Source organism: Periplaneta americana, chromosome 15 (genome assembly GCF_040183065.1).
Source record: "Periplaneta americana isolate PAMFEO1 chromosome 15, P.americana_PAMFEO1_priV1, whole genome shotgun sequence".
Classification (NCBI taxonomy): domain Eukaryota; kingdom Metazoa; phylum Arthropoda; class Insecta; order Blattodea; family Blattidae; genus Periplaneta; species Periplaneta americana.
The window spans coordinates 80,567,073-80,582,536 of NC_091131.1; the positions used below are offsets into that span (position 1 = coordinate 80,567,073).

At 31.7% G+C, this 15,464-nt stretch overlaps 1 protein-coding gene across 1 annotated transcript in view; it reads right to left on the bottom strand.

Moving 5' to 3' along the window:
* Positions 1-9,408: 9,408 nt before the first annotated feature.
* LOC138715164 (uncharacterized) overlaps positions 9,409-15,464 on the bottom strand; it is a 257,230-nt gene continuing 251,174 nt past the window's right edge. Inside the window, exons 8-9 of the mRNA XM_069847725.1 lie at positions 13,457-13,573; positions 9,409-9,731 (exon numbers count right to left, since the gene is read on the bottom strand). Coding sequence (XP_069703826.1) covers positions 9,614-9,731; positions 13,457-13,573 — 235 coding nt within the window. The 3' untranslated portion in view covers positions 9,409-9,613. The remainder of the gene's footprint in view (positions 9,732-13,456; positions 13,574-15,464) is intronic.

Here is a 15,464-nt window from a genome sequence, read left to right on the forward strand (position 1 = left end):
ACATGTTTTATTTCAGTAACTGTTTTATTTCACATGTCTACAACTATTATTCCAGAATTAAATGCTGTAGGACCAAAACGGTAGACAACTTTTTCTAATATATTTTTAAATATAAAATGAATAGGCCTATTTAATTTGTTCTTACTAAATCATGTTAAAATTTGTCATAGCATTTTATGTATTTAATTAATGAACAGATACATAATTAATTATTTTCAGAATTGCAGAAAAAAGAAAAAAAATAATACTACAGTATTTAAAAATTTAGTGAAAATAAATAAACAAAAAATGTTCTCATATGAAAATTATAGCATGTGTCTAATATAGTTTAAGTAATATACTGTAGAATATGTCGAAATTATTTATCTCTTAATCATTTTTCCAATAGCGGGGTACTTTTTAGTTCTCGTTATTGAGCTATAAGTAATACAGTATAATATTTTAGGCTTTCACGATGATTGTGTTCAGAAGATGATTTTTTGGTATTCTATCGTGTGTTGGCTGAATCTTAACATTTCTATCATTTACGAACTACATATAGATTCAAATTTCAGGATATAAGAATATAAGACCTAAAGGATTACCTACACTACACTGTTCGGCCCGTTATGTGTATTCCAGTCATTCGGAGTAGCGAACTGAATTAAATATTCCAACAATATTGTGAAGTACGGAATTTGCATAATCAGCAATGTTTTAAAATAGCAAATTTGCATTCATTTTTAATCTCTAACAGAAATAGTTCTTTGTGTTCCTGAAGAATTGGCCACACTCTTCGTTTGACTCAATGACATAAATATATATTATATCACAGGATGTGGTTGCCTTTTCCTAGTTTTGATAGTTAATTTTATAGCATGATCTAAAACTCTCGTTAACAAAGAGAGTGAACAACTCGGGCGATCGTTTTTGGCAAATGGCCTTCAATTCGCGCAAGGAAGATAGTTGATACTATAACAAACACAATAAAATAAAAATTATCGAATAATTAGATTATTCATGACTATCAGGTGATTATTCGATAATTTGGAAACAATAGAATGAATTAATTTAGTTTACAAAAAAAAAAATGTGAAAACCGATAGTAAATTATTCGATAGCTACATTCTACTAATCATTAAAGTCAAATATATTCTTAAGATCATATGATTAATAAATGTTGCATTGTAAGGAGATAGGAGCACGCGACTCACAATAAGTTTATTACGCTATACACAAATTTTTATATCGACCAAACATACTGTCCTTATAGTATTTATTGTAATTCTCCCGTAAAGAGCTTTAAATGTAAATGTCAACCCTATTTTTTTAAAATAATTATTAATCAACGAACTTTTTTTTCTGAATACTAGTGTTACACCGTAACATTTATTTTAGATTTAATAATGTGAGGTTATACAGATTATTATTATTATTATTATTATTATTATTATTATTATTAACACAACTAAAACATTACTCAATAGTCTACATATTTGTATACAAAATGGATAAAATTATGATTCAAACTTCTAGATGCGATTCTAGACGTTTAAAACGAAAATAGGTTTATAAACGTTCGTTAAAAGCCTAACTTAAGATCGTATAAATGATCGTGTAAATAATATTTGATTATTAGGACAAAATATGTAAAACGTTACGCCTTTAATGCTACATTTGCAGAATGCTGTAATAAGGCTGTGTGCAACAACGTTACCTACTTCATCTCAAATGCATGTAGACTTTGTTCTTATCTAAAATGGTTCCTGAATATCCTCCGGAAGTTCGGTTTGACATCTGAGTGTCTCTTGGAAAAAGAACCGTGATAGCAGTATTGAATGTGACGAGATTTCATGGAAATCTCTAAGCGTGAGTAACACGCATTCGACCACAATTTCCTCTCTGTGATATGGTAAGGTGAATACAAGCTCATTTTGCATCGGATGATTTTAACTTTTTAAGCACAGTTTTTCGAAAGAAATATTGTTAGGTAGAAACGTCGTTGTATAATGATTATTGTGTTACATGACTAAGTTTGTTGTGAGTTTTCTAAAGACAAACGAAGTGCTAAAGAAAGTTTTTCAACAGTAATCTCACTAGACGTTTTGATTTATCTAGAGAAAATCAAAACTCGAGTGGGATTTAATTGACTATTACACGATTAGAAGAAAGTATATAAAGATTAGAAGTAACGAACTACTCCAATACAATAAAATATTAATTGACTTACGAAAATACAACTGTCTTCAAATGTATTATTGTACCATCTCAACATTACAAATATTACGCTAGATGCATGCTAGATGGCAGTAGTGAGCAATGCCTTCTCGTCGAGAAGTTCTCGATCTATTATACATGATGGCAATGTTACTAGTCAAGAAGGCTTTGTTGATTCAGTTTCATTTTTATTAAAATGCAACATTCCACTTCAATTATCCTAATCCCAGTAATCAACGTCACTTGACAGATGATTTTCAATAAATCTTAATAGTAAACAATCTCTGATACGTGACTGTCCATAATATCATATAGCAGAAGCTATACCATAACCTAACTAATATACACAAGTGTTAGAAAAGTTTTAATTAACGACGATGACATAAAAAAATAAACATGAATAATTTTAAAAGGAGTAATTATTGAATGTACAATTTTCAAATTTGAATGTGGTTGGTGGTTCAATCGATGTTATATTGGACGTGTGCGTAATAGAAGTGGAACTCGTTGATTTAGGCCTACATGGTGTATTCAACTTATTCAGAATTTCCGAATGGATAATTTTAAAAGGAATAATTATTGAATGCACAATTTTCAAATTTGAATATGGTTGGTGGTTCAATTGATGTTATATTGGACGTGTGCGTAATAGAAGTGGAACTCGTTGATTTAGGCCTACATGGTGTATTCAACTTATTCAGGATTTCCGAATGGTGCTCTTCATTTATTTGTAAATCGGATTTCAGAAGATGCATAGGTAAGATTAGTGATTTTTATTAATTCTTGTTCTTGAATGCCAATGCGAGTCATATTTGAAACTGCTGTGCATCGACTGGACGTCTAGACCAGCGCAGTTTCAAATGTTGGCAAACAAAGAAACAAATGCTAGGGACGCGATAAAATTAAACAAATGCTAGGGACGCGATAAAATTGTGCGATAAGCAGCCATGATTGGTTGAAATACGTCCTTTCGTACCGTTTTATTGGTCAAAAGTAGTATGACGTAGTAAGAGTGTAATAGTCATTATAAATATAATGCTGGAAGCGTACGTACGAGTATATGTGTGTTTGTGTGTAACGTACTAAATATTTGTCTTAATAGGGGTTGCAGTTTTTGACTTTTCGTTTTGTTTCACATATTATATTTTCTTTGTTTGTTTCTATTTATATTGCATTATTTGTAAGCTTTATACGACTTCTTTAATATGATTTAACTTATTTATATTTTGCAGTGAGAAATTAAATTTATTAAGAGGAATTTTAATTTGGAAATATTTATTTATACGGGATAAAATTTGTACCAACATCATAAGAAAATGCTTTATATCATTATAAGTTTGAACGAATCATCATCAATGTATACGCCTATTCCTATTTGACATAGATTGCTTTTATTGGAATAAACTCCTACGTCACAAGATTTTCAATCAAAGGGCTTTCAAAATAAAAAAAACGATTAGAAAAAACAATACCAAGACTTTTATATTTAAAATTAATAATTATCGTTACTGACAATATCGATAATAATCGTACCATGTATTTCTTTCGATATTGCCATACAAAATAAATAATTTCAGACGTGATGAGATTTTCAAATAAAAGGTGTCTCAAAATAAAAACAGCAATAAGAAGTGAAATATAATTTGTTACATTCATTGTTGCAAGATATAAATAGCAGTTTTGAACGGAGAATTAGTTCTTAATACCAATTATTAGGCCTTATTTTTATAATAACTACAGTCACTGGTTCAAGATTGACCTACAGTAAATGCAGTAAGTTTTCATTTTAAATATTTCAGAAAAAGTTGTTACACATACATTGGTACCACTGTTAACATTGTAGAATTCTAAAAAATCTGAAAAAAAAGATAGAGACAGCTCTAGAGTTATAATACAAGTAGCCTAAGAAATACTTCTAAAAACATTAAAATACGAAATTTTAAAGTGAAAGATTGTAAGAATGCATATTTGTTTATAAATTCGAGGAAATGAACAGAAATCAATGTGCAAAAATGTTTAATTTATGTTTATTTAGAAGGAAAATAATCTTACGTTTACAAGATCTTTGTTGCTCTTTTATAAATTACAGAAAAATCCTGGAATTATGTATTGAATTACATACACTGTTTTAAATATCATCAGCACTTAAGAGCAGTAAATAAAACTTAAATTAGTGCAGGCATACAATAAAGGTATTCTTTTCTCTAGGACATAGGTTCTCTAATCCATGGCTTTCTTACAGCCATTTTCTCCAAACACATAAGCAGTACAGTACTGAGGTAGAGATTTCTATATTCTCCAACCCGTTAAACTTGTACTTATAAGCTGATATTAGGAGCGAATATGAAAGTTTGGAATGGTGGAACCGCTGTCCTACAGTGATATTGCGACATTGGCTTTCTTATAAATCAAATAGGAGAGCCAAGGTTCTGGAGGTTGTATGGAACTCCGTCTCGGCATTAATATTTAAACACTGAAAGAGGAAACGATATTCACAGCACAGAGCAATGGGGGACATCCAGACATTGACTCACTATTCACGAATCCAGATTTGATCTTATATATTTAACTTAATTTACATTTTCCATATATTTTCTCTGTTACAGAAATAATAGAAATTAAATTCTCGAGTGTATGCGTGCTTCATAAATGCGGTTTCTAAGAAACATTACACTTTTTACTCTCAAAGAAAGCACGATGTGAATGAAGAGAGAAGGAGAACACAGAATATGAAAGATAAACGAAAACTAATTACATATCAAGACTGAATGGCAAACCTAGAAGCAAGAGAAATAAAAATAAACTAGAAAATCGACGACTTGAGCTGGAATAGGTGTTTACGACAAATATCTTCGAGTAGAAAGAAAATAAGGGAAAAGGAAGAAAGACAGACATACAGAATAAAATAAGAAACAGGGGAAAGACGAAAGAAAGAACAGGAGGAAAGAAGAAAGAGAGAAAGAAATAAAGATAGAAGAAATTAAAAAATGAAACGAAGGAAATAAGGCCGAATGAAAGGAAGAAAGGATGAATGGAAGTAAGAAATGTTAAAGGAAACAAAAAAGGCGAAAGGAAGAAATTAAATCTGAAAGGATGAAGGGAAAGTTGAAAGAAAAGATTAAATATGAACGGAAAAGGGAAAATATGGAAGGACGAAGGGAAACAAAAAGAAATGAAAGCTTTAGGAAAGCATAATAATTAAAGGAAGAAATAAGTAAAGGAGGTAGGGGAGAAATGAAGATATGAAGGAGAATAAGGAAATAAATAGAACGTAAGGGAAGAAGGAATTATATGAAAGATGAAGAAAGCTAGGCAAAAATGAATTTCTCAGTTTTACAATTCGCCTATTCAGGCACGCATAAAAGTTTTTATTTTACCTAGGCTGGTATATGTTCAATTCATAATTTATATGCCTTCAGATGTGTGAAATTTAATTATTCTGTAGTAATGGCAGATATCTGTAGCTAACACATTAAAAATCTTGTTTATAATTTTTGTCTTTAAGATTGATAATACTGTACAAACACATTAGTCATTTAGCTTCACGCATATAAAATACCGGTACGAGTCTTTTACGAAATAATTAAAGAACGTGAGTCATGAGAGAATATCTGGATATTTCCCATATTACAACCAGGAACTATTTGAGATTTCTGCAGATCGTGTTATTTACACACGGATTTATGACATCACCATGGCAACCCGCACACTTCCTCTTATCACATTAACACTGTTATAATGGCTCATTCGTCTTCTCCTTACACAATCATTGGAAGTCTGCTATTTACTTAAATGATAAGGTAGCTTTGGCATTTCAGTGTGATTCAGTGAGACATACTTTCCGAATTTTGCTGTTCTATTGAATTTGTTAACAGAAGGTCAAATCATAGCATTTCTTGTTCACTTTGTAAAAATTGCATTCTTTTAAAAGCTCTAAATAAAAAGAGGTTCATTAAGTAATAACCAAAATTAATTCAAAAGCAAATTTATTATCAGTAAAATTAAACTAATAACCGGGAAGACTTATTAAGATAACGAAAGAAGTGGAAGGGAAAACAAGTCATTGCTTTCGTCGAAGATCATGAAGTTTTATTGATGATATCATGTAGAAGGTCTGAACAGAAATATGTGTCTTTCGTAAGAAATTGCACTCATTTGTTGGAGGATTACAGGAACATGAGGCAGTCAGAGAATTTTTTATCATTTGCATTAAAAATACCTTGAATGAAATATGCAATTGACTTTTATTACTTCAAACATAGATTTGATTTAATCCGAGATTAAGCATTTATTACATTCCATTTATTGAGTTTGAAAATAGTAACATTTATATTTTAGTTAATGCAGAAGGCTCTACTAAAATTTAAAAGATCACGCGTTTTCTTTTATTTGAAATATAACACCGTTTTTTCTAGTTAGTACAATGTACTGATATGTCATACGCCTCTTTTGTATGACATTAAACACTCGTTTTGTTATAAATTATATCTAAATATAACGGGAGTACGTAATAGTACATACAATAATTAATATTATTTATTACGTAATACGTAGCGATAAAAAGGGTATAGAATTAAAAGCGTATATAATTATTGAATTACTAAAATATTTTAAATGTTAAAAAACTTTAATGCAATTATTCTTTGATTATCAAAAGTATAAATATTTAATTATAAAAAACTTATTACCATATAACCAGTTAAGTTCTTTTTGAGATTATTCATGAGCAAATATAGGCCTAGTATAAAGTGAGAAAGTAAGTCAATAGCTCAGATTTGTAATATAGGCATTTATTTAAGAAGGATAAATCCATGTACGTAAATATGGAAGAAGCAAGAGTGATATTTGAAATATTCAAGTTGCAAACGTATTTTAAGAGTATATGTAGGGTAAAGTTTCCTAATTCCGTCATACTCCTAATTCCGTGGTACGTTTTTTTCATTGAATGTCACAGGATTGTGTATCTTGCTAGGAAGTTCACAGATGTCTCAAGAGTAGGCGAAAGATGCACTTTTTCGGGAAAGATGTCTGGCGCTATTGTCGAACGGCAAAGCTTTGACTGACATTAATTTTTAAAAAAGTATCACGGGATTGGGGGTATCACGGAAAAAGGCAAATTTAATCTATAAATCGCGATAACGTTTTCAAAATAAATATTTTGAAAATTGACAATATTTCAAAACAAATTTTATCCAGTTAGGCCTATATTAATCACATTTTCAATATTATTTTGAATTGACATTTTATTATGTTTTAAAGACAAATTTTACCCATTTTTATTTATTTCTTTCAAATTCCAATTGTCTGACAGTATATTAGTAAAAAATTCTTGAGCACAATACGGGGTATTTTATTTAATCTTTTCGAGTGCAAATATTAACTTCTTATTAGACATTTTTCTCGACTACAAATTCTAGTTAAACATGTCAGTAAAATTTTACATTATCATTTTGATATGCATTATAATTAATGTTTTAATGCAAATTTTATTTAAATCTGTATGATTAAACTTTTATTCAATTTTTAAATACAAATTTAGTGCATTTTCCGACTAAAAATGTTACTGACTTTCCTTACGTTCACATTCCATTAATTCAGCTTTCTGAATTTATACATAGCATACATATATAGTGGAAGTTGTTTCACCTTAGGCGAGAATATTAAATTAGCGCTTAAAAATTATTTTCAGGACTTAGAAAACGGTGAGGTAGGACTCAAGTTTGCATTCTCCCACTCTTGTTCGTTGGTGTGAACTTGCTTTCTTGAATACTCTCAGAGGAATGGATTGGCAAGTGACTTGTTCTGGAGGTCAGACTCCAGGAGTATGCAAATTAAATGTAAGCGAAATTTAGTAACGGGAAATTGTTGTTATTAGAAGTTTGCCAAATTGAAACGAGTCGCATTGGTATGCATTGACTGGAGTGCGAAGAAGCGAATGAGCCAATCGAAATGAACGGCAAACTTACAATTATGGCCACGGCCGGGTAGAGGAACTAACATCTTCTTGGAGCATTTTTTAAATTTTCAATTAAGAAACTGTTTTACATGAAAATTAACGAGAAAACAATTAATACTCGTAGTTTCGTGTTTAAAAGCACACTGTACAACTTTCTATAAAATTATATAAATAGATATATTGTTTTCTTTCGTCTTAATGATAAATTTAATGTCATATAAATTTGAAATATAAAATTTAATTTTTATTAGTGGTTATAAATATCAAGGGTTTTTAAAAATGTTGACGTAGATATAAAATACATATAAAAAAGTTGATGTACGCTTTAATTGCTCGTCGAATACAGGAAGGTAAAGCGTTAATGCTTGTCAAACACTGACGCATGACGAATGGTATATTTTAATGTTCTATATTCTAAACATATTTTATATTTTGTGTATTTAGGATTTTGTGCTTCTGTGAGTGATTTTCATTTGAAGAACTTGCTTACATTTGAGTTAACATATTTTAAACTGCAAATTATTAATTTATGAAACTATAATACACACATTTAAATGGAGATTACTAGTAAATCTATTTATTTATAATTTGTTCATGCCTGTAAATGAAATAAATATCTTGGCAATTTATATGGAAATATACTATAATATAGAGCTTGTCAAATATCAAAGGAATAAATTATAAGCATGATTTTGTCATTTTTATAAATTTACTTACTCACTACCTTTTTAATATTGTTAATATTCACTTTTATTTTCATAGGAAATCCTGGTTAGATTTTAAATTTCAATCACGTTATATCAATTTATTATTTTCATTTAATAAGGATTGAATTTAATTTTCCATAGGTTAAATTATTATTGGGTTTCAAATTCTGATAAATAAGAAATACCAAAAATAATATTCACTACGAAAACTCGTTATGTAAAAATGTTTTGAACAAAATAGACATGGAGCAGGTTATAAACATTTCAGATCAAAATATCGTGAATAAAAATTACTGAAAAACACAACATAGAATCAGGTATGTTAAATTTTCAGACCAAACTTTTATGACTGAGAAATGCAGAAAACAGAACATCGATTATGAAAATTCCTCGGGATAAATATTTTTAAACCATAATTAAACAGAACATTAAGTAAGACGTCTTTTAAAATAAACATTTTATAAATAACAAACACAAAAAGAGAACATTAGTTATGGATATTTTTTTAGATAATAATTGTATAAATAAGAAATATTTATAACAGTACATGATCAAAATTTTGTAAATACGAGTAAGAATTGCAGAAACTAGAATCTTAATTAAGAACGTTCCTCAGATCAAAATTGTCGGTTTAAAAATATGCTATCTAACAATGCTTTTCAAAAGAATATCCCGATGTTTAGCAGATAGCCATAATTGTAAGGTCAGCGTGGCAGACTGGTAACTGGGTGGAAGTGAGGGCTGCTCACAGTGGCTAGTAGCATCGACATCTCTCAGCAGGGCACTGCGATGGGTACACGATGCACTTGTCCAGACAGTACACGTCGGCGCCAGCGCGTCCCTCCAACTCTCCGATCGCGTCGCATACTTCTCTGCAATACACAATAATTAAACGTCATACGTCTATCAACTTGTACTTACAAAGGAACTCTTTACGTCTGTGGATTATTATTATTATTGTTATTATAGGAAGTTTTAGCTCTATCTGTTTTCATGAATGATAATACAAAAATAATCTGACTGGCGTGTTTTGCCCCCTGATAATTTTAGCAAACATTAATATTGTATGAAAAAATTATATTTTAAAATAATAAATCCTAAAAACATAAAGTGCACTGAAACACTGATACAAAATTTAGTGACGCATATGGGGAAATTTGTGTTGCTATAAAGTGAGGATACTTGTGAAATCTCTAAAACCTTGTTGAAGAAGTTTATATAGAATAAAAATACTAATTTATTCATAAACGATTGCGTTATTTTGATATTTGTTTACAAATTGTTTCATTTCGGTTGTTTTTACAACGTTTTGTTGGATTTTTATTCCTTGAAATAAACTGCAGAAAAAATATAGACCTCCTATTATGTTGCAATGGATTGAAAAGAAAGTTGTAAAAATGTTGAAAATTCCAATATAGAACTGGCAGTGCGAAATAACTTAAGAGGTAAATGCAGACGAACGAATAAATCGGATGGAGAATTCTTGAAAGACGTAAAAAACTATGTTCTTATAAAATGAAAAGTCTTTTTGAACATAAATATTTTTTTATTAACCAGATGCCCAAGAATTAAAGCGATTAATTACTATTTAAATCCAGAATATTTCGCAGCCTTTGTGTCTGAATGCTGTACAGAATGACGGAAAAAGAAATTTGCGGTCGTATTTGAAGTTCATTGACATAATTCCCATTCACTTGTGAATGAAATTGTGTTTTATGTCTATGTAAATCTTATTTTTAACACATTTTCAGCCATTTTCATCTACCTTTTGAGTAACACCATCACCGGTTTCTTTATTTATCTATATTCCTAATCGTCTCTGGATAGCATTTATAATTTAATGTGGACGTTAAATAAACCACTAATGTTACAAAATCTTTCAATAGACACAAAGTTCTAATGAATTTAACAAGTCCTATTCCTGAACATTTGTTGGAACTATTAGATAGTGTCTTCGAAAAATGTAAAGTTTCCAATTGTAATAGGACGCAAAGAGTGTGGAAATTTTGCGGAAAACTATAGCAGGAAACGGAGTCTTGTTGTGACCACGGTTGGGTTGGGTATCTTGTAATACCGCACTGTGACGACTGTGCAATCTTCTCACCAGTCGTTTCCCGTGCATTTCCTCTTGACTTGCGTTAACATTAGTGGAAACGGAATTAACTTCAAATCCCTCCATCCCAGGGATTTCATGTGACTTTAAACTATTTCAGTTTAATTTTTAGTTATTTATGACCAAGTTTAACTCTAAAATCCTAATTTAAAATTAAATAATCTCTTGTTTGCAATCAGATCAAAACTAAACGATAATGTCTCTTACTACAGGTAGGGAAGTCTGTGCTTTAAAAATGGTATATTAATATTATGTAACTTCCTCTGTGCAACGTCACGTTTGCGGTGGGGAATGAGGCGATGAGAAGAAAGTTGTGTTTTTCAATAAGCTGATACCCACGTTGTAAGATAAAATAAACCACTTCAAATTTAACGGCCACTGACCGGCAGAGATATAATCTGAGATCTGTAACTAACTGTGGCCAGTGCATTCCACTCCCTACTATAGATTGTTTTGACTACAGGATATGCCGATGTGAACTGTGCTCTGCTCACTTCTTGTTTACTATATAATCTTTGTTGACGTCTGGGAAATCCTTATAGTGAGAACTACATTATTTGTATTTTGAGACTTCCACAGATTTCGCCGTGGTGCGAGATTCTGCATCATGTCGTGAATGCAGACATCCAGTGTTTAGTACTTTAGCATCAGCTCCATCATGAGGGAAGACCAGGAAAGGAAGTATCTGACTGTTTTATCCTTTCATAAGAGCTGTTCTCCAGGACCGGATTCCAAGGTCACTTTTATAAAAATGATTAATTTCCGTAGAAGAGTGAAACTTGGCCCTTTGATGTATTCTCCGGGCTGTATCTGTTGCATATGTTCACTATTTTCAGTTCTGGAGAATAATAAAATTCTTAGTAAGGGAATCCATAAGTAGTTTCACTTTTCTTGCCTTTCCTATTGCTGGAACCGATGCATAGCGCCAAAGCGTTCTAGGATGTTTCTGCATCTCTGACACGGTGCAAAAACCCAAAGTTTCGCACGATATTTTAAATTTTTTTCTGTAATGTTTCTATTCGATGGATTTTTAACAACCTACTTGTTCCTTATAACTACTGTATATCATAACAATAGAAGTAATCACTGAATTGGTTATTTGAGAAACCACACTTGTTCTTAGCTATAAGTTTTGAGAAAAAAAAACTCTTCAGTTTATAACTATTGGATGTACGTTTTAATCCTTTTGGGATCCTTTTTTCTTGTGAATTGCAATATTTCTAAATATTTTAAAGCAACCTTTAATTATATCTGAAAGTGCCAGGGTGCCCTAAATTTCGTTGACATATTAGGCCTATATTGCTTCTCAAATACATGAAATATTTAGCGAAAAAATGATAATAATTTGTATTTATTTTGCATGTAAGCAAATGAGAACAAAAGTTACTTAAGTACACATTTAGTACATAATGTATTTTGTCCGTCAGATTACAAAATTAAAAGAAAAATCCTATAACGTTTTAAAGTGAAAATACTGATATCTTATTGAAGTCCCACACTACAGCTCCTCAGATGCGTCATCTCTTGTTACGATTAGGCGAAGAAAATATATCTTCATAAAATATTTTGATTTCATCCTTTTCGGGGAAATATTGTCATGACATAATCCCTTAAATTAAAGCGGAAACGTTTACTTTCTCCTTCACACCTGCAATTACATGTATTACTGTCAGAAACACAATAAAGTCGTTTTGAAAAAAAAAATGGACTTGTGTGGTTTCTCAAATAACCGATTCAGTTGTAGTAAATACCACCATAATCACGACTTTCCACGACAAAGATTCAAGTTAAACTACTGATGGGTCCAAATACAGAATTTATGATTAAAATGAAGGTGTTGCCGGAGGTTTTCTTGAAGTACTTTAGCATTTTCCTGTCTTCATTTCACTATCATAAAAGTAAATAGATTAGCAAACTTACACTGTTTACTGTGATGTCTCTACGAAACTGATCGACGGCATACACAACAATGATCTAGTAATGCTAGCGATAAGGCACTTGTTGGAGAGGAAATCGAAAGAAAACTTGTCTTAATCCACGTTTCCCTCTACATTAATTATTGCATCGCAGTCGTGCTTGGTAATTTTTAAGGATATTTATTAGGGTTTAATTCCAATATTCTATGAAATTATAGCGTTGAAAGCTGCTTTAGGGCTGGTTCCCTCTGTTTATATTTCACCATTTGCGCTATTATCGTCATATCAGTTCATGGTCTCGTCTTCCAGCAGTCGTTTAACTGAAAGTGGACGTTAAATAAGTAGTTATCAGTTGGTACACATCTTAGAGAATGTCCCGGAGATAGCGCGTCTTTCCATTGCTTGAGAAGCTGTGGGTTGGTTAAGCTACAGTACAGTTGCATCCATTTAGATTTCGAAAGAAAAATCGTAGTTGTAAAATACAAATGGACTCGTCATTATTATACAACGCTATACCTTTGCAATTATAATTACTCTATAAGAAAGCATTAATTATTGTGTAACTTACGGGCACTGGCAAATCATAGGCGAGCAGTTGGGCGGATACCGAAGACAGTTGGTCTGGCACCATTCGTCCATTCCTGGAAGTCGTTTGTAGAATGGAGTTGGCAAACATACTTGCTGCCTGCAATCAAATTGTGTACATGAGTATTGTAAATATGAGCCAATGTCGCACTGAAATTAACTGCTGAATGTACTTAATACACCCATAAAAATGTTGTTTTTTAGCTTCCAACACAAGTGTGACTAATATTTTTGAACTGCAGTTTGATATTTGTCTGCTTATTTTAATTTTGGGCCACATCATTTTAATAATAATAATAATAATAATAATAATAATAATAATAATAATAATAATAGTAATAATAATAATCAACAATAACAATACTACAATCAGGGACAGTAAACCGGGACACTTGTTTTTATAAAAGGAAGAATTACATGTTAGTCAGAGTTTTAGTAGGCCATGTAATTTAATACCCATCAATTCGTGATCATTTCGTTACCATGGATTCATGTATTATGATATATGCCATTTATTTGTAGAAAGTCTCAGTTACTACAGAATTTGCGTCTGTGTTTTTGTTCTTTATTGTCGCTATTTATTTAATTTTCACATGTTGTCAGTGTTTTGAGTGTAAGTTGATAGTGACACTTTATCTTTTTAAAGAATGTGACCCGAAGATATTGCTGTAGCCGTTGCTCTAAATGATGATGGACGCAGTGTACGTTACATTGCAGATGTCATGAATATGCCTAGAAGTACCATTCAGGATGCCCTAAAACATTTTAGAGAGACACAAGAACATACCAGGAAACCAGATTCGGATCGTCCGTGATGCACAACTAAAAATGAAGACAGGCGCATGGTGTTATCAGTTCTTAGGGAGCGCAAACTGTCAGCTACGATGGTAGCCAACGGTTTGTCGACATGCATGGACGTCCAATATCGGCCAAAACAGAAGAAGATTGAAAGCAAGTGTACTAATATAAACTAAACCTGCAACTGGTCCCAGATTACTCATATTGCGTTTTGCACAGGATCATAGAATCTGGAGAAATGAACACTGGAGCTGTGTTCTTTTACAGACGAATCCCGTTTCAACCTACGCTCACCTGATGGACGTGAAAGAATTTGGAGAAGGAGAGGGAAACAATTTTGGCAATGCTGTATTTCCGAGAGGTCGCCATTTGGAGATGGTGGAGTGATGGTTTGGGTAGGAGTGTATATGAATGTTTGTACGGAGTTGGAAATGTAACAGCTGATAGATACATAAATGAATGTTTGATCCATCATGTGGTGTCATTTGGCAATGGTTTTCTTCTAATGCACGACAATGCACGCCCACACATCGCGTTACCAGAGATTATCTGCAAGAAGTGGGGATTCATGTTTTACCATGGCCAGCAAGGAGTCCTGACATGAATCCAATTGAGCACTTACGGGATATGCTGGCACGGCGTATTAGGAAGAGACAGCCACCACCAGAAAACTTACAGGAGTTAAGTCAAGCACTTCTTGAAGCATGGGGAGACATTCCTCAAGAAGCCATTTCTAACCTGATTCAAGGCATGGCAAGACGTATGGATGCAATTATCCAATGCCAAGAGAATAACACACGTTACTAAAAATGTGAACAATTTCTGACATAAAAGAAGTGCCCTCGAACACTAAGTATACGGTTTTTTTTGTTCCTGAGTGTATTTTATCGTTAACCTTATCATTATCCACCGCACTCATGCTTCCTCTTTCCACCTTGCAACAACAACAACAACAACAATATTAGTATTAATAATAATAATAATAATAATAATAATAATAATAATAATAAACAATTGCTATTCTTTTGAGAAACAGCTTCGGCTGTTTGTTGCTTTACGTGTTCATTCAGAGTTCAGAGAAATTCACAAGTAGAGGGACTTCATGTTAATGTAATTAGCATGGTGGCATAAGGCAACCGCTTAAAACAGTGCAAGAAAAAACTCGAAGAACATACACCGTTAAGACGAAGAGA